General features: G+C 31.1%; 1 protein-coding gene across 1 annotated transcript in view; it reads right to left on the bottom strand.

The window, feature by feature from the left end:
• Nucleotides 1–21,663, bottom strand: part of LOC106458746 (tankyrase-1-like) — an 86,892-nt gene that overhangs the window by 13,546 nt on the left and 51,683 nt on the right. The window contains exons 18-26 of the mRNA XM_022385054.1: nt 15,893–16,015; nt 15,714–15,779; nt 10,352–10,467; nt 8,295–8,532; nt 7,512–7,629; nt 5,360–5,445; nt 4,384–4,458; nt 2,725–2,908; nt 2,238–2,346 (exon numbers count right to left, since the gene is read on the bottom strand). Of these exons, the coding sequence (XP_022240762.1) occupies nt 2,238–2,346; nt 2,725–2,908; nt 4,384–4,458; nt 5,360–5,445; nt 7,512–7,629; nt 8,295–8,532; nt 10,352–10,467; nt 15,714–15,779; nt 15,893–16,015 (1,115 nt within the window). The remainder of the gene's footprint in view (nt 1–2,237; nt 2,347–2,724; nt 2,909–4,383; nt 4,459–5,359; nt 5,446–7,511; nt 7,630–8,294; nt 8,533–10,351; nt 10,468–15,713; nt 15,780–15,892; nt 16,016–21,663) is intronic.

Below are 21,663 nucleotides of genomic sequence, written 5' to 3'. Positions count from 1 at the left end.
CTTTACTTCTTTATTTACTGTTCTATATTTTAAGAAAAATAAGTTTAAGAACTTATTTCAAAAGAGTAATAATCCATATACATATATAATGTATAATAATTGAAATGTGACTCTATTTTACAAAATACTAGTTTACTAAAACACAACCAAGACAAGTTATTTTGCACAGACCAAAGGTCAGTTTATGTTATTTGATACAGCTACATGAGTGAACATGAGCCACATCATTGTAACTTCTGTATTAGCTGAAAGGTCAATATAATAAATATATATATATTATATATAATGTTATGAGATTTAAGCTATTTAGTCTAAACATTTATGTTTTTGTGTTATAATTTATGTTCATTCTAGAATGAAAGAGGCATAATTTATATTTATTTCCTAATTTTTTATGGTAGTTGCAAGATCGGTCAAATCTACCAAACCCGTACAGAGATTAATTACTGAAAATAACAGATAAAATATATAGTTTTTTCTAAAGAAACATTTGATAACTATCTGTACATTATAAAGATTTCGCAAGTGAAATTTAAAAATTTTCTGATGCATAAAAGTATTTTTAATCTTAAAATTAATATTACTTTGCATGATAGATAGGCAACACACAAAAATAAAAAAAGGCATGAGAAAATCATTGCTTTACAAACCTTAAGACTTAATAAAAATATATAATATTTTGTGTATGAAAGCACTGTAATGTTTACTGATAATGTGCCAAATTTCATTACCATTCGCTTACTGATTTAAAAGTTATAGCATGAAAACTATAACAAGCACAAAAGGGTTATGAGGTTGGTCCCAGGGACCAAGCCCATGTGGAAAAAAAAAAGAGAGTTAAAATGCTACACGTGTTGTAGTTATTACTTATTATTTTCATTAATAAAAATATATATACTAAAATGCTTAATTTTGCATTATTGCACTATTAACTCCACCCTAATCACTTGTGCCCTCACAATAGGTCATTTGCAACCCCCTGGGGAAGGGGGAGCTCATCCCATGCTTTGGGAAATGCTGTAATAAAGAATAAGGAGTTCATTCAAAACTGGGATCAATAAATTAATAGAGAAGAAGTTCACTAAAATTCACATCAATAAAACAATACAGACTAAGGAGTTCATCCAAAACTGGATCTATAAAGTAAGAATGAATAAAGAGTTTCTCCAAAACTGGCATCAATAAAGTGCTAGAAACCAAGGAGTTTACAAAACTTACATCAGTAAAGCATTAAACTCAAAACTGACATCAATAAAAACTAAGAAACTGACACAAAACTGGCATCAATCTTACATATATTGAGAACCGCGGTGTCTGTCCGAGCATTAAACTGTTTCTCGTTTCAAAAGCTGTGCATACAGGAAAAGCTCAACATTCACTTTTTAAATGACAAGAGAACAAGGCATGAATAATGTTGATGGCAAATTTCAAAATGTGACGTAACTTAATGAATAAAAATGTAGATCTAACGTATGTTATTGTTGAGCAGTTCTTAGCATGACTGAAATGCTCAACAATTACTTTTTGCAGTAGGTGGTATAAGTAACTTGGAGCTTTGTCTCTGAGTGAAACCAAGAGTGCAACACAATTAACCCTTTTAAAGTCCATGAAATAATTTAAATCGACAGATTAAGCTAAACTTTTCCTATCACTGGGGATGGGTACGTTTGCTTGTCAAGTAATAAAACTAAGAAATCCACAATGATTGTAATGATCCCTTCTGACTACAGTTTCTGTAATCAATGTTTGTGATGATCCCTTTTGACTACAGTTTCTGTTATCAGTGTTTGTGATGAAGTCTTCTGACTACAGTTTCTGTAATCAATGTTTGTGATGAAGTCTTTTGACTACAGTTTCTGTAATCAATGATTGTGATGAAGCCTTCTGACCACAGTTTTTGTTATCAATTTTTGTGATGATGCCTTCTGGTTACAGTTTTTGTAATCAATATTTGTGATTGAAAAAATACGAAGTACAGTTAAATAAAGGTGTTATAAACAATATCATTTTCACAAGTGCACCACATATTTAGATAGAACAAAAACCTGTAAAATAAATTTCTTAGATAGAAGTTTAAAAGAGATTTATTCTCCAGGGATTTTCTCAGCTATCACATACCTCACAATGGAATTTCTAGTAATACAGTTTTATTTATCCTCAGGCAGCAATTGTCCTTTGTGCATTTTTTAAGATGATATTAAGTACAGAAAATGAGCAACAATAGAAATTCAACTTACCTGTGACAGATATAACACGAACGATCTTTATGTACAGGACACCCTGTTCCTCCTCCAATGCCATAGACGTACTGGTTACTCTTAGAAGAATTTTCAGCAAAGTAAATACCTACACAGAAAAATCCATAAACAGAATGCTCAAATGAACTGCTTATATGTTCCTAAAAATAATTAAATCAATAAAAACTAATATAAAAACCAAATGATTGTACATAATGTAACTCAACTTAAGTTTCTTTTTAGAGCATGTTATAGTCTGCTACATGATACATTCACAACCTGCTGCATATTTCACCATTTACTGCTCCGACACAAAAAAGTACCCACATTAAATTACAGAAACCTTCTAGTCTGTGACAAACTACATAAATAATATTCCTATCAGTCATTTAGCAATGTATTGGAATTTACTTACATTCAGAATATCTTTACAATAATTTACACTAAAATATACTAACTTTTAACTATTCTGATACTTTTTTCTTACCTGCTCCAAACATCCCACCAATGTATGCATGTCTCTCATCAAAACCTTTCTGAACAATGGCATTAATGAATGGAGAGCCATGAAACAACATCCTCTCATTAGGTTGATTGTGATTTTCCTCAGTGACTTCTTGTCTTCTGTGACAGTAACGTTCCCACAACTTCCTATTTCGTATTTTCTCAATCTACAAGAATTAGAAATAAGTATAGTTTATGTGGTAAAACTACCACTAATTGTTTGAATATGGATAAATTATTATACATAATAACATAAAAACTGATGTCAGAAATCAGTAAATTATTTTATTTCGTTTGTTAAAGGATTAACGGGGTATCAACAATAATTCATATAATGGTTGGTTTTCTTCACTTTCATGGTACTATAAAAGTGGAATATTCCTCATCCAGGAATAACAGTTGTCTAACATTACTTTGCAAGTATCACATCAAATAAATATTCTTTCAGCATGAATGATACTTGTAACTTACATTGTAGTTCTTATATCAACTAAATGCATTATGGGCTTGACCACTCACTAACAATGACTTAATCTGTGATTCTTATACCAACTGACTGCCCCTTCTGGCATGTCCACTGTCTGCCACTTACTTGGATGATGACGACATATGACTCTTTAAGTCTGTCCATATCAATTGATGGAAATCCTTCCAAATGTCCGTCACTTACCTTGAAGACATTACAGTACTTCCACTGATGAATCCTCCCAAAATGACTGCTGTCTATTACTTACCTTGATGCTATTATATCAACTGAAGATCCCCTCCAGTGTGGTTACTATCTATAATTACCTCCACCACCAAAGATGGACGGAGGTTATGTTTTCACCCCTGTGTGTGTGTGTTTGTCAGCAATCTTTATCGAAAACAGCTGAATAGATTTAGATGAAAGTTGGTATACATTTGGACTATGACCCAACTTAGAAGTGATTAGTTTTTGGAGGATCAGGGTCATAGTAAGATCATGAAAAAAAAATCACTATCTGTAAACATAGGGACTGATTTTTCACACTATCTTTGCTCTATAACTCAGTCAAAAATGATTGGATTTTAATGAAACTTGGTGGACATATGTAGAATATTATTCCTCATTATCCTGCTAAAAATGGTCTATGTCCATTCATAAGGACGAACATACAGACACATTTTCATATTTTTTTTAAAGCCTAATATGATCAATGCTGTGTGGTGGAGGTATGCACTCTATTATGTGCTCCTCTAGTTTACAATGCCATTATCTTATTAACTGAAGGCCCTTACTGCATGAGTAATGTCTTGTAACTTACCTTGATGATATTATATTGATTAAATATCCCTCTTGCATGGGTACTGTCTCATAACTTACCTCAATAATATTGTATTGACTGAGTATCCCTCCCACAAGAATGATGTCTTGTAACTTACCCTTGATGATATTGTATAAAATAAATATCCCTCCTACATGACCGATGTTTTGTAACTTACCTTAATGATATTATATCGACTAAATATCCCTCCTACATGACTGATGTTTTGTAACTTACCTTCGATGATATTGTATAAAATAAATATCCCTCCTACATGACCGATGTTTTGTAACTTACCTTAATGATATTATATCGAATAAATATCCCTCCTACATGACCGATGTTTTGTAACTTACCTTAATGATATTATATCGACTAAATATCCCTCCTGCATGACTGTTGTCTCTGTGTTCACACACAGTTCTTTGCATCTGGAAAAATCCCATTCAAATTTCTATTACATTATGCTATTTGATAATAATGGAATTTAAATAGTAATAATAAAAGGAAAGCAACATAGAACTATATAATCATAAAATATTAGTTAATTCTAATGGAAAAGTTTGAAACACTTGAACTAAGATGCGCTGGTTCCTAATATTTTTGTTATTGTGTAACAGATTCTTTAGTTTCCTTTTCTAACAATGGTACTCATTACGAATAATATTTAAAATAAATAAAAATGTATTACACTATACATTAGATAATCTTCAAAACACAATGCAACATAATGCAAGTTTGTACCCACAACTTAGTAGAATTGCACTTAAACATTTGCAATTTCAGCAACCAGCACCCCTTCAAAAAGGTGTTTAGCAGTGCAGATTATATTTGGAATTCCAGGTGAGCATCATTCTATCTATACAATATTGACACGTTAACCTTTGTTAGCTGCAATATCAACCCTCTCTATAAGAGGTCGGTCCCACAGGATCATTTTTACTGTAACTTTTAACTCTCTCAAAACGGGCTCAGTCAATTTGACTGATGTGACCTTTTTGTACGTGTATAAAGTCTTTATAGATTTGATATTACTAACTTTTAATATAGTGTGTATATCTTCCCAAAATTTGGCAATGTTTCAGTAAACAGATACTAAAACAGATTTTAGAAACTGTGATATAGTTGGCAAATTGAATTTAGGTACTAAGCACAAAGTACTATCAGTTATGGCATACAATAGATAAAATCTAGTTGAAACATTTTTAATATACTTATCTTGTAGAAATTTTGATTGATCCAGTTCAAGACCGAAATACTACATTCACAGAGTTAATCTTATTAATCTAGTGCTACATTTTATACAATAGATAAGTGCTTCATTTTCCTTACCTCTTCCTCAACAGCCATGTACTCTCGATCATGAGTAGTTAAGTCCACCAAGATTGTTCCTGATGTGGAGGGTATAGGTACTGAACCTGAAATCAGAACAATGGTGGAGATTCTATTGGTTTTATACATATTTAGTAGATTTATGTAATAACTATTGCAAACATTTTACTTTTTAACTGTTAAATTGACACACATTTTAAAAATGCAATTTGTACATATGTTTAAAATGTACCTCTTTTAGTACACACAATTAAAGTGCAGCATAAACATACCATTTTTTAAAATATAAAATGGTACTAAATGACTTTTTAAACTTCTAGTATGTATGAAACTAACCATATTCTGCATGGTTTTTCTATTCCCTTGATAAATTAGTTATACTTCTTTCAATATAAAAAAATGGTAATACATGACCTCTTTTAAACTGTTAGTATATGTGAAACATACTATGTATTGCATGTTGTTTTTCTATACCCTTGATAAGTTATACTTCTTTCAATATATAAGATAGTACTAAATGACCTTTTAAATTGTTAGTATATGTGAAACATACTATGTATTGCATGTTGTTTTTCTATACCCTTGATAAGTTATACTTCTTTCAATATATATGACAGTACTAAATGGCTTCTTTTAAACTGTTAGTATATGTGAAACATACTATGTATTGCATGTTGTTTTTCTATACCCTTGATAAGTTATACTTCTTTCAATATATAAGATAGTACTAAATGACCTTTTAAATTGTTAGTATATATATATATATATATATAAAAATCCCAATGTCCTACATATAGTTTTTCTATTCCCTTGATAAGTTAGTTATACTTCATTTAATATACAACTTGTGCTAAATAACCTCTTTTAACACTCATTACAGGCTCGGTTAAATCAGCCGAGTTTGCAACCACAAATTGATCCTTAGAGTTTCCATATTATAATTTGTATGTTTTGTGTATTTTCAAGAAGTTTTGCAAGCTTTCAGTAACCATTAAGTCTTTTGTAGAAAATTCTTTATTTTTAACGAAGCATTTTCATTAAAAAATTTCTCCATGAATATACGAAGTACAGGGTTCTCACTAGGGTCTCACAGTGAAGGGTCCTGGATTCTCAACTGTCTTTTTCAAGAGTCTCAGTGAGATTTTCAAGGGTTCCATAGGTAGAATTTAATAAATTCAAAGCACTTCAGTGTCAATGAGAAACATTATTTACAATTTGCACCGCATGTTGTTTCTCTTTGAGTGCAAAGTAATTTTCATGATAAGATTAAAAAATACTTTTCTTCATCTGAGAATTTTCAAATATCATTTGTGTAGCCCCTAATAACATGTAAAAAGCAGATAATGCCCCATAACTATCACAATTTTTCTGGATTTCTAACTATACGACTAGAGCCATTACATATTCATCCAATCTAGTCAATGTATTACTCGTGGGAACAAATCTTGTACTGAAACAGAAATTGACAATTCTCTATACAGAAAACAACATAATATGATACGTCATTTGATAGATGAAAACCTTGGCTTTCTAGTGGTTATAAATAATATAGTATTAAACGTAAGAAAGAACTATTGACAAATTCTGAATGAGTTGATGTGACAGGTGGGTGGGGCAAGAGTGGTCTGATTTTCTATTTGATGGCTTTGTAACCAAACAAGATTGAAGATTATGAAAATTATGCTTTACCTAGGTAATAACAATATTATAATGAGTAATTTATGTTAAATTTCATATTTCTCAGAGGGATAGTAAATAAATTAGAGAAGAGGGGACACCTAGAGAGCAAAAGTCACAATTCTCATACTAGGGGGAAATTGAGGATTTTTTTTTAATATTGCCTTATAAGAGTAAAAACTTAAAATTCATATAATATTAAAATTTGGATTACTAATACATTGTGATGCTAAGTTTAATCATATACCATGAAAATAAAGTACTTTAATTACATTTTGAATGCAACTCTGTAAAACATCATGATATTCGCAGAAGGGGATGCCCATATGGAAAGAGTTAACTTATAGTACACATAAAACTATCCATGTCCTGTCTATAGTTTTCTATTCTCTTGATAAGTTAATTATACTTCTTTCAATATAAAAAAATGGTATTAAATGGACTCTTTTAAACTGTTACTACACATGAAACTTACTATGTCCTGCATATAGTTTTTCTATTCCTTTGATAAGTTTGTGCCTGTGGCCATAGGCATTTACTCCAATCTGCTTCAGTTCCTCATGCCCCATTTCTGCTAAAATGTCTAGTGTTATCTGTTTCAGTAGAATACAAACAAGTCTTATGTCAATATATCTTATTCAACTAATCTAAATTTCCTCAAAAAGACAAACATAACAAACTGAATGATTTTAATATAAACAAACCAAATCATGGTCCATCATGATTTTGTGTTGATGTTGATATGAATTGATTTGAGTTGATATAATTTAGTTAGGTCACAGTTCAATGTACTGTCAACTAACTAGATTTTGATGAATATTTCATTTATTTAAACATAATACCATCTGGATAAATTACATCCACCACATTATCATACCACATCTCAATAAATTACATTCATCACATTATTACACCATTTGGATAAATTAAGTCTGCCATATCATTATGTCTATGAAAATATAATCTAGCTTAATTATGTCCATCATAATACTATCTGAGTAATTTACACCAATTACATCATTTAAATAAATTATGTTTATCTGAATAGCATTATACAGAACTCAATATCATATACGTCAATTACACACATTTTTGCAAGAGTGCATTAAAATATCTTGCCAGAAATATATTTGAAGAAACATAATTGTTATATGCATATCAACTAAGAACATGTCCTTCTTACTGTAATATATGAATTATCATATTAAATGTTTCTTTTTCATTTCCTTATCTACAGATATAGTTATAACATACACACCTGCTCCTTCTCAAACACATCCCTGAGCATTTCTAAACCAAGACTACTGAGCAGTGCAATAAGAGTCATACTCTGCTGACTTGTGTCACTGGTTTCTAGTCTGTCAATGTCAAGACAACCATCACCATGCTGTGTTGGAGATGGCTTATGGGTCTTTAGTAGGTTGATGGCAGGAGGGATATCTTCATCGAGTTGGAGAGGTGGAAGAGATGGGAATGGCAATGAGAGAGATGGAAGCCTATAAAAAAGAAAGAAATAGTAAATCTTTTTATTCTTAACTCATATTTTTGTAATGTACTTCTGCCTCCCCTTAATATTCATTTCTTTACGATTATCAAGATGTGAAACTTCTGTTTTTGTACTGAACTCAAAAGAAAAGGGTTCTATTATTTATTTGAAACAAACCTGAAAACCTTATTTTTCTGACTGTTCTTGTTCATTAATATTTTAAGTCTAGTAGAATGTTAAAAAAATTATAATAAGCCATCTTCATACCATACAAAAGCAATTTTTAAATAAAAATATTCTCCAATATATAAATTAATTTATTCAGTGGAAGCATCTTAGCTATTTAACTGTGCTGAAGATGAACAGGAAACTGTTGATTTCTCTCCAAAAGTTGACATTAAAGCTTAATCTTGGAATATACTTGAAGGCTAAAGCAGAAATTAGAGAAACTGAAAGTTATCAAAGTTAGATAACAAAATAAGAAACTTTTGTTTTACATGAAAACAGGTTTATTTACCTCCCAGCATCTTATTTATACACCAACATCAAGAGTTACAAATGCTTGCTAAGACAACTATAACTTTTACAAGGAGTATTTTTTGGTGAAATTGTACAGAGGTAACACTTACAATCTTGAAAACTGTGTACTGCAAATGATTAATGTTCTGAAAAATGCATATGACAGTGTATGATGTTATACATAACTTTTAACTAAAAAATATTTCAGAATTGATATTCAGCAACACTTATTTAGTGTAATTTGCAAAGACCAAATTTTCTCTTCTGGGCAGCGCTGAGGAGTCTTGCCTTAAACAATAAATTTATCTATTTTGTTTAGAATTTTTTCTGCCCATCTGAAATTAAAAGTTTATATTTGCTAATAATTAATAATAATTAGCAACGTCTTATTTCTCACATGATTTTAATTATCTGTTAGTGATTTTATTACTATGGGCTTCATTCTTACTCTTTTATGATGTTATATGGTTTGAACAATTGCTAAAGGAGCACAGGTTTGAAAATAGCTACAGGTAACATTTAACTACAATTCAGTAGAGCTGATTATGAGCTATTTTCATCAATGTAGAGCAAGTAAAGTGGTTTGAGTAAATTAAAGTAAATTATGGTTTAGTAAGAAGTGACTACCCAGAGGTCCTGTAAAGATGAACAAAAGAATGAAACAGGAAGTTTAGTAAACTTAGATACAAGACACAGATCTGCATTTTTTAGTCTCTTCAGATGTTCTTTACAATCCTGAAAATGTTTTTGTGGTAATCTATATCTGTTTGAAAGCATTTTTGAATGCATACATTTTTATTTTCTTGAAATAAGCAAGATTTTGCATGAGTGTAATATTTGAATATAAAGCTGAAACAATTGGAGATAACTTTTTCTGCAGAGCTAAAGTTCTCTTTGGTTCCTATAAAATATGAAAAATATCACATTTCCTGCTAATCCCTCTAGAGAGAGATAATAATAAAACAAGGATCTGGTGTCTTTACAAAACTTTTAGTGATTCTAAATATGTACACAATCAATAAACATCTCAAAATAAACTAATCAAATCAATTTGTAGCTTTCAAACTAAAAAATAAATACATTTTATAATTTGCCAGTAATGTCAACCTGACATGGCCTGTTTGAAACCTGAGCACTAAATACAAACTTTTCCAATTATACAACAATAAAAAGAAAACAAGTAGTAGAAGAAAGTACTGTGAATATAATATTCACTCGCTAAAAACAACCAACTCTCTGACTGCCAGAGGATCAAAGCTTTGTAATTAACTTAAAGTGTTGAAAAATACAAAACAGGATGTAAGACTAACCCATTAGCAGGAACTGGAGAAATATTTCCTGTTGAGGGAAGTGTTTTACTAGTAGGAGCAAGGGTTACCGCATGAGCTGGCATAGAATCCATAAGCAGACAGCGTACGTCTTCAGCCTGAAATAGAAACGCTAGAAGTTTTAAAGTGCCAAGAAACTGAACAGATACATATACAATAAATTAAAAAAGAAAACAGCCGGAATGAAGGTGATGTGGTGAAGCATGAAGTTGATGCGAGACTGTAGATCAGTCTCAAATAAAAATATTATTATTTTGTAAAACAAAAAGGTTTGTTATGTTATTCATGATGTAACAGAAGTGCCCACAGAAGAATTATCCAAAAAATGCACAGACTGGTCAATATAATTACAAAAATCACAATAACAGTGCTCATCATCAAAAGTAAATTTTTCATATGACATTAAAGTAATTCAAATCTCACAGAGAATTTTTCAAAATGCTTTGTGTAAAAACCAGAATAAGAAACACCATTTTCAATGAAGAAAGATACATTACATACAAATTTACAACAGAATAGGTGATACAGCACAGAGTTCCCAACCATCAGACAAAACAAAATTCTTTGACGAAAAGTAACAAAAAAAAAAGATTTTTAATGACATCACACCACCCTTCACAGTCATTCTTTCTTCCCATTTATTCAGTGATATATCTTACTGTCTTCCAATGTGCCACTGTGATAAAAATGGGTATCTTTGTATAAATGTAATAGTCACATGTACCACAAATATTATATATTTTTGATATCAGAACACTGATACAACCAGAACAAAAACTAGCCATTATGTACAATTTCATGCCTTTTTACTGGGTAAAATATCAAATTTGTCTGAACTTATCTAAAACTTTTTGATTTGGAATGTTTTTTCTTCCTTTGAGCTGGAAACCATCACAGACCTCTTTTATCTTAATGATACCACAGTGTTTAACAATAATGAATGCTAACAATAAACTTCCAACAATAATTTGAGTCATCTCAACCTAGTGATGGTCTAACTTCAGGCCTTGTAGTAGAGGCTTTTCTTGGCATCAGAACTTCTCAAACAACACTGTTGATGAATCACTGCGGCATGTCAGCTAAGTAGCTAAGAGCAGTCTTTTCATGCATGGATGCAATGTTTGCAGTTCACACAGACAGCCAATAAGAGGGGCAGCCAAAAGCTACCATGACAAGACTTTCATATCAATACAACGAAATACAGAACAATACACCATTGGTTGCCAGACTGTTAATTCAGAGCATCTCATAGTGGACATGATTATGCAGAATTAGGTGATTAGAAAGTGGACATAAACCACAAATCACCAGATGTGACATTATCCACAAAACATACTGCTTGCATTAATGATGAGAAGGATACTCCCAATTTTGATGAGATTAACTAGAATGAATCATCAGTCATCAAGAATGATGCATCTGATGTTAGTGATGCCAAATTCAAAACTTTACTGGAGTGTGATGATGCTAACAATGAGGACGTAGTAGAAAGTGCTGAAACGATAACTGGCAACTTAACCTTATGGTTATGGGGTTGAACCAGGGTGGCTACTTCTTGTATGGAGAATGATACACAGCTCACCAATACTTACAATAACTCTGGGCTTTCTTAACATATCTTCACAACAATTGGTAAGATTTTGTACTTTGTACAAAAAAAGAATGAGATTATTTTATTTAAGTATCTTAACTAAAGATTTGTTTTGTATTGTAGTTATTTACAATCAGACACTGAATATTTCGAGTACTATTATCAATGTACATTTAATTTTTCATCCAATAATTTTAAAAATCTTTTTTTGGTTGTATTCTTAATTGCAAGTTTTTACTTTTTCACATATAGTTCATTTTTGATGTTTTATTTTCCTTTCCTGTCCTTTAGCACTATTACTTATCGGACACACATCAATGGGCATTCTTGGGCAATATTAAGGTATCATAGGCAGACACACTTTAGCCTTTGTCAGAATGTTGGGACATTCGCCTACTACACTAAGCATGATGAACAGAGGCAGTTTGGCATATATTTTAAAAAATTATTAAACCTTTCTAATATGCATTTTTAAAATATAAATAACATATAATTAACTAAAATATAAAACTAAAACCTAAATACAATTTAATTGTCTATCTAACCAACATATTTATACGTGAGAAACTGCTAGCAAGGACAAACACAGCAACAATGCTAATAGCAGTTTGACAAGTTGGGTAATTGCATTTTAAATGTAACAAAGTAAAATCTCGGGGCATGTAGAATAAGGGTACCCATAACAATAAAGTTAACTAGAATTGTAACTTTTGTTGGTCAAATGAAATACAAGAAATCACAATCATCACACTTATCGATAGATACATTCAATGTACCCGAAGAATCCGAGGAAGACAATTCCAAATATTTCACATGTGACCATGTCTTCTTGAGTTCAAATATGTTGAAACAACATACTTGCAAAGGTGTTGTTGGCCAAAGCTATATCTCACATTTTGTGTTGTTCATTGCAATGAATCTTATCGGTAAGGGAAAGATTAATTTTATTCAAGGAAGTAATCCATCATCTGACACCATTTTAACAGAAGAAATTAATTCAATTAGTAGCAAACAAACATTTCCCCATGATTGGGCCTCACAAGCAGCACGTGAATGCCGTTATGATTCAAAGTATATTATTCCTTTCAAAGAAGATATTACCCAAATGTTTCAAGAAGGAGCTAACAATGACACCAAAAAGATGAGACCCAGAAGAATGGGTGACTACTTGGTCAATAAATATTCTCAGCGTAATGACATTTCAGCCCATAATGAGATATGGCAGGTTATATCTAATTTGTTCAAGAAATAACAAATTGATGGATCTATCAGGACACATTCCAGGGGCATTCAACAATCACATCTTCAACATATTGTTGGCATTTTTGATGAGCACAATGGCAATATTACACCTGCAAATGCACTACGAATCTTCAAGGAGTGATATCCTTGGCACGATAACGTATCCCATGCTCCATATCCTACCGACAGCCAGATCAAATTCATGATATCCTCCATGATGGTTAATATGAAAAGAGTATGTAACAACAACAGAATTCATTACCATAACTATGCAGGTGGTTCTATCCATTTAACATACAATTTCTATGTGTAAGATTCATGAATTCCAAAATCTCGTAACTTTCTTGAAAAACAAATATTTTGTGAAAGTATCCTTGAACTATTGTTTCATAAAGGCATCAATTTATGCTATTTTTAGTATGTAGTACATAGTTCCACATTCACACTAAAAAAAATCCTAACAAGGTGGTACTATATTTTTGGGCCTATCTTGTGAACTCTGTGTTAAAGTCTGAAGATTCTATACCATCTTGCAGTTATCTAAGATATACTTCAAATGCAAAGGAAACAAAGCCAATTAATGAAACTGAAAAAAAATGGATTTCATTAGTGAAATTGATACTGATGAAAAAAATGACAGCAGCAAAATGAAGAAATGCTGAAGGTTTAAGACACACACATTTGAATGCAAGGAAGACAAAAAAATGAAATTTTGCCAAAAATATAAAATATTTTAAGTGATAACCCTAGTAGGTGGCCAGTTAATTTATCAAATAGTCAGGTACAGTTACTGGTACAAAGTGGACCTGTACACAAAACAAATGAAGCAACTATAGATAAACAAAAACTCTCTTTACACAGAAAAAAAAGACTGGTAAACTAAAAGAGAACATATATTGCACATTATAATATTTCTTTTGAGGCAAAATCTAGCTTTCAGTGGATCATCTGATATGTTGTTTGAACCTGATAATGGAAATTTCTCAAGACAGATAAATGATAACTAAACTTGATTGAGTAATGTCTAAGCATATCAGGCACATACAGAATAAAAAGGATAAGCAATTTATGCCTTCATATTTAGGACATCTCATTCAAAATGAGATAATAACATTAATTTCACAGAAAATTTATGAATTCATTTTTTGATATAGCTAGAAAAGCAAGTTATTTTTCTATAATCCTTGATTGTACACTGGATGTCAACCATATAGAGCAAATCATGATAATTATCCATTTTGTGGAAGTAAGTACCAAAAACAAAATAGTTGAAATTCATGAACATTTCTTTGGGATTTCCACAATTAAACATTCCACTGGGGAAGGTTCAACATCATTTGTTTGGTTTAAGTTGGAAGAATTAAACTTGAACGTCTACAATATCCAGGGTCAGGGTTATGACAATGGTGTCAATATATATGTGGTAAGCATTATGGCTCAGAAAAAAAAGAAAGAATTTTAGATATCAGCCCTCAAGCTATTTTTTTTATACCATGCTCTTTCACCAGCCTAAACTCATAATAATGATGGGCAAAAGTCACAATGAAAGTGTAGAATAATTTTTATATTGTACGAGAATTAGATGTATTTTTTCATCCTCAACTTGAAGATGGAACAAAAACAACTTACCAAATTAACATTAAAACCAGTTTTAGAAAACAGATAGGAGAGTAAGATTTATGCCCTAAAGCTGTTAAGGTTTGAAATAAGGCCACTCGCTATCAGGTACAATTGTACAGCCACAAGAATTAAAAATTGAAGTTTTTGTAATAATATGGCAAGCAATTCTGTATAAAGCCAATATAGTTAGCAAAATGTTACATGAGCCACAACTAAATATCAAATAATGTATTGAGCTTTTAAACAATTTGAGTGATGTTTTAACTAAAAAATGCTCAGATGCAGAATATCAAAAGTTTTTAACTGTAGTAAAGATTTGACTGAAGTGTTACAACACTTTTCAAACATAAATGTTGTTTGCTGCAGAAAGAAGGTTAACTCTTTCCATACAGGCATCCTTTTCTGCACATGTTACATTCAAAATTTAATTAAAATACTACATTATCATTATTATGGTATACAAATAAACTTAGCATCAACACGTAGCTAATAATGAGTTCATAATTTTATAAGACTATATAAAAAAAAAATTCTCAATTTCCCCTATTATGAGAATTGTGACATTTGCTTTCTAGGTCTTCCCTCTTCTCTAAGTTATTTACTACATTCCAACAAGTATTAAATTTAATGTATATTACTCACTGTGATATTGTTGTTACTCATGTAAAGCATAATGCTTTATAGCCTTCACTCTTATTTGGTTACAGAGCCATAAACTAGAAAATCATACCACTCTTGCCAAGCCCACTGTGTGTTTGTGTGTGTATGTGGAACATGAACACCCACTTCTTTGTATTTTTTCTTCTTTTTCTTGTATTGTATACACTAGGGAATTCTACATTGACCTTATGCTACTATAAAAGTTGTCAAGAAAGAATCATATGAACTTACAGTGGCCAGGTCTAGTGGAGCCTGTCCCTCATGGTTCTGTACTGATGGATCAGCTCCATGTGCTAACTAAACATGTAGAAAAACAACAAAAATCCTTAAAAAAAGTTCTTATCACATAAAAAGCATTATAATCACTTCAATATTGAAACTCTTGAGCAGTAAAACAAATTTCCACTTACCAACAGTGCACACAGAGGAGTTCGACCTTTCTGGGCAGCTTCGTGAAGTGGGGTAAAACCCCAACGGTCGGTGGCATTTACTACAGTGCTGTACTTTATCAGAAGAGCTGCTATGTCCGAATGCTGGAAAACAAAACAGTATATTATGAACAGAACAAAAGTAGATGTCTGACTGTTGGAAAATAAAACAGAACATTATGAACAGAACTACTGTAGATGAATGACCGATGGAAAACAAAACAGAACATTATGAACAGAGCAAATCCAGATGTTTGACTGATAAAAAATATAACAGAACATTATGAACAGAACTAATATAGATATCTGAATGCTGGGAAACAAAACAGAATATCATGAAGAGAATTAATGTAGGATAAAAAGTTCATAAAATTTGCTAACCTCAAACACGAAATAATGTGATTCATTGTCTACAGACCTTGACTTTAGGACCCGAGAAGTTGGTCTTGAGAGTAATGTACACCAATGAATAGTACTAAGGATAAACCATTAGTATGAAATAACATGCTTTTTTAGTGCTGTTTCTTAAGCTCTAATTTTAAAGACAGATTTGAATTTTATTTCAAAAGCACTTGATACTATCTTTTACCTTACTTACTTTCCATTTTAAAATTTGTAAATTTCTATTACAACAGTTGGTTGGAGTTTATTGGTGCACAGCAATGCTGCTATCTCCACCAGACAATCAGTAGAAAACATGACAATAACACTACATAAGTAAAAGCAAAAAATGGTAAAATGTAAATGGACAAAACAACCTAAAGCCAAATAATGACCGTAAAAGAGGTTGAAAATAAATATAATGAGAAAAGCCAACGACCCACAAAATACTCATACCAGTTGGAGTACATGTAACCATTTCATATCTCATTTTCCCAAACTGAATATACAAATAACAACTGAATGGTGCTTTAGTTAACATGTCACATTTAGTTAATAATGTCACATATGAAAAATGCATAACTCAATATGTTTTATAATTCAACAGCTTGCACTCACTTTCAAAAATGATAATATATATTATAATATAATATATAACACCAATTCAAGGTTTCACTTCAAGGTGGACATGTATAATAAAACCAAACTTGTATCCTTTCTTTTTCAAACTGTTCTATATTTTATCAGTTTTGTAGCAACACAGAATAAATATAATGTTTCTTCAGAGTTATCCACAGCATACTTAAGGTTATACTTCAGACATACCTTAAGCTTGCTCTGGGCAGGGCTTGATTTAGATTGGAAAAGGTGCAGAGCAGTTTTATGTCGTATGTTGCTAACCAAGAGCTAAAATGACTAGCAGTTTGTTGCAACTGCATAGAAATGCTTCACAACCAAGTCTTTGTGAAAACAAAAAACAGTAAATAAAATAAAATTTAGAAGAATATATACATTATACATGTATTTTCGTTTAATGTTAACTCTATTGAACATCAGTGATTAATGTAAAAAAGGTTTATTAAGTTAGTGTACAGTACAGTACTGTCTTTCATACTTTCAGTTAATTTTAACAATATCAGAAGATTCTAAATGATCTTCAACAACAAACATTGTTGGAGTCATGTTATTTTCTTGTAACTTTTGTTTTTTACATAGCTGTGTGTTAGGCCACCTTTCAGATTGAAACCATATATCAACCAGCTTAGACAGAGGCAAATTTTCCATTGGAGGACCAGTTTACAAAATTCAAACACAGTGTTCACAAAAAGCCTCACTCAAACATGACCTGTAGGCAGTTTTGACTCTGACCATGCACAAAATGCTCTTTCTAATGTGGCATTAGACACAGGGAAGACAAGTAGTATAGTCATGACATGACACCAGTTTGGAAAACTCTCATGCTGACTTGTGAGAATAACAGAGCAAATTTCATGCCTATTCAGATGTTTTAAAGTATTAAACCAGTATACTTTAAATTCTACAAACTCCACTTTTAATGCATTTATATCTAGATTCTTATTGTCCAGTAAGCCAGAAAAATGCTGCATAAAGTTGTCAAGCTCCTCATTACCAAAATGCTCAAGTTCATCCTGTGCTATAGGCCATACTTCACAGTTTAATAATTTCAATGTTAGAAGAAATGGGTCAAATGGTTTTTGTGCATTCAAGTCACCAAATCTTTGGCTAATCAAGTATTTGACTCTTGTGCTCTGAAACTACATTCATAAAATCTGTAATTTCTGACTCGGATATTGATAAATCTACACCTTTGTACCTAACCTTGCCACTCTTTTTGGCCTGTGTAAATAATTCATTAATATCTGGCCACAAGGCCAAATGACCCGTGGAGGGTATTGTACAACACATCTAGTTGTGCCATAGCATGTAGGAGGTGAATGCTATCTTGTTGCAAGTTCAAGGAGAGCTTTGCTTGAGATATTATGATTTATTAAAAAAAACAAGAGATTTAGCACAAACTTCCTTAACTTGAGTTTTTGAAAGTTTTCTGTATCTTACCCTCTAATCAGACTCTCCTAACATATTTTCTAAATGCACAACAAATACTTTGTACCATTTTATCAACACATTATATGCTTTTTCTTTATATTAAATCCAATGTGTGCCATTACTTTTTTTGAGAGGTTTAGCACACCCTCCTCCATGATGTCGGGCAATTCCTTTAGGTCTTGCAAACATTTGGGACTCCTATGATAAAGTGCATAAAGATATAACAGTGTATCAATAACAAATTTCTCAATATATGTTCCTTTAAAACTTTCTTTTATTGCTAATTCCAGTCTGTGATGTATATTTATTAACCATGGGTAGTCATTTTTCAAGAGAGCTGATAAACCCTTTTGTGACCTAGGTTAACATTTGCACCATTAGCCATCATACCCAATATTTTCTTATGCAAATTAGTAATATCAAGTTCAATAAAAGCTGTCACTGAAATGTTTTTCAACATCATCGTGTTTCACTGTCTTAAGCCAATCAAAAGCATTCTTTGCATATCCATCCTTTGTCATGTACAACACAAAGAGGACTTCCTTCGGTGTCACACTGGTATCAGTAGCTCCATCAAGAAGAATGGAAATGTATTCTGCATTAGCAAGGTTCTGCAATGAGAAAATTAATACTGCTCTATAATTTTAAACATACAATAATTTAGTTTAATGCTCAGAGCTATGTATGAAGTATAACGTGACCTGCAATATTTTACTGTGATAATTTTCAGACTGTGATAAATTATAATGTACTCAAAATGTTCAATATATGTTTTGAAAATCTAAGTTATTGTTATTAAATATTAATAATCTAAATCACCTGTGATATACATGTATACTATATATATATATCTACCAGATGGTCAGACTATATTTATATAGATTTATATTATAGATGTAAATATTTTACTTAACATACTGACAGTAATGTGTACAGTGTTCATATAATGTATATATAGTAAACCTTTATTTCTCTTACACTAAGAATTTAGTCATAGTCTAGTTCATTAACTCAGTTTTGTGCATGAAACTAATTTGAAACTTTCTAGTGTGTACGGCTGAATGACAAGACTATTACCACAAAGAAAAATACAGTATTAAGTCCTACATAAAATAAATGGTGACATTCACAACCACTGCTAGCATGATTATTATATGTATAAAAACATGCCAGCTTTTCATCGCAAATTGCGATGCGAACATGGTTAAATCAAGCCTTGTTACTGCCCCACCCTATTTAAAGATATAAGTGTCCAAGACAAGAAGAAGGGGCTGTAATCTCAAATATTTTTGCAGATAAAACAGTTTTTCTGAAAAAAACATATATTTATTCAGGAGGTTTTAGGGATTATGCAAATAAAATTGGAAAATTTTCAGGTGAAGAAAAGTATTTTTTATCTTAACATGAAAATCACTTTGCATTTGGAGCAGTTCACACTATTTTCTTATTTTCTTAGTAGAAATACTTGATTAAAAATTCTGAATTTTTGTCTACAGAAGACTTAATGTTCAATGAAAGATTGTCAAATTTCGTGAAGATATATTAAGTACTTTCAGTGTTATGGTATTTATAACTATGGTTACAGGTTTGTGTAAAATGCATGAGTTTGTTGCAATAGGGTTAATTATCTAAGTTAAGTGACTAAAACTAATCCAAACACAGCAGATTGGAAAAACTTTAAATATTTCCTCAAATATATTTGTTATTAAAACTGTTACCTTATGAACTCTTGAATCAAATTCCTTTTATAGGCATGTCATTATCAACCACCAAGAAGGGTCATTTAGCATCCAGAAAATAAGCAATTACACTTAAGTATAGACAGCTTACTATTAGCTTTTAATGAAGTTTCTAAGAAAATTTCTGTATTTAAGTAAAGACCATAGTGATTTTGTTGGTAATAAAATGTTTACATGTTAGAGTAATGTTCTTTCACCAAATGAATAATAACTGTTACCAACATGAATCAAAAATACATAAGAAATGTATTCTTCCTCCTCAAAAGTCTGGGTAATTCTTTCATTTGAGCCTCGGGCTCAATTATGACATCCATAATGGTAGTGCTTTGAAACAAGTTTTCTGAGCATAAAATAAAATATACATCTTTTTGTTTTTTAATGTTTTTTCCTTTTAACTTAGTTGTGTGTCTTTTAAGGAACTTTAGTACATACACTGTAAGTAATATTAATTTTAGTCCTCATACTTACATACATGTAAGAAACTATTAAGTCATCTCTGCACTTGTAGAGTTCATTTGCAGACCTCAGTAATATTATAGCATTATTTCAAATTTTATTTTTACTTTTTTTTTACTTATTTCACAATTAAGAGAAATTTTGAGTTCAAGTACAGAGCGTAAACATTTTGTTATTATTGAAAGGCAATAGTTTTTAAATTCTAATGGCAACAAACAAGAGTTCACCAACATTAAAAATCTTTCTATAAGATGAAGCAAGGTAAAAGAAGAGAAACCTAACTATTGTAAACTAGCATGGCTCTTATATTGATGCTAATTATTTTGAAATTAATGGATCTTCATTGCACTTGTTTAAACAATAACTGGAAATATATTCACAGTTGAGGAAAATACTCTACAATATTATTGAAATGTTTTCACAAGTTTTTTTTTAGTAATGTAGCTTTTTACAGTTTCAATAGAACAAACCTGTAATAAGTGTTTAACTTTAAGCTTAATTGTTAAAAACAATCGTTTTCATTGTGTGATCTTTTAAACAAAAATTCTAAAGTAGTTGCTCCAAGAAAACATTTTTATAGTTTAATGTTTTAATCGTTTTGTATATGTGATGCTGAAGATCTTAATGTTAAATGTAAATTTCAGCCTCCAATGTCTCAGGCACGGATAAAGCTCATTGAACAAGCCTTCAAAAAGCTTGACCGTACAGGTGATGGAGTAATAACTGTTGATGATCTACATGGTGTCTATAATGCTCGTCACCATCCAAAGTTTCAAAATGGTGAACTTACAGAAAATGAAATTTTTAATCTGTTCCTGAAAAGTTTTGATTCTCCCGAGAATCCTGACTCAAAGGTAAATAACACTTTCAAGTAAACCTAAATCACATACTAAATTATTTTAAAAAAGGTTTAATGTAATTCTACTGATGGATGAATTTGTTTTTTTATTAAGGATTTTAGTAAATATGCTTCAGTTAATCTTACAGAACAAAACTTTGAAAATTGTGTAAAATATTTCAAATATGTTAAAAAAATAAATAAATTTTGCTTTTTGTGACAGAAACTGGTCTGAGAAAGATATACAGCATCTTAAAAGGCTGCTAGAATTG

The sequence above is a fragment of the Limulus polyphemus genome, unplaced genomic scaffold, assembly GCF_000517525.1.
Source record: "Limulus polyphemus unplaced genomic scaffold, Limulus_polyphemus-2.1.2 Scaffold508, whole genome shotgun sequence".
In the NCBI taxonomy this organism is placed as follows: Eukaryota; Metazoa; Arthropoda; class Merostomata; order Xiphosura; family Limulidae; genus Limulus; species Limulus polyphemus.
The sequence above is the reverse complement of the archived record's forward strand: the minus strand, read 5'-3'. Positions and strand labels throughout refer to the sequence as shown.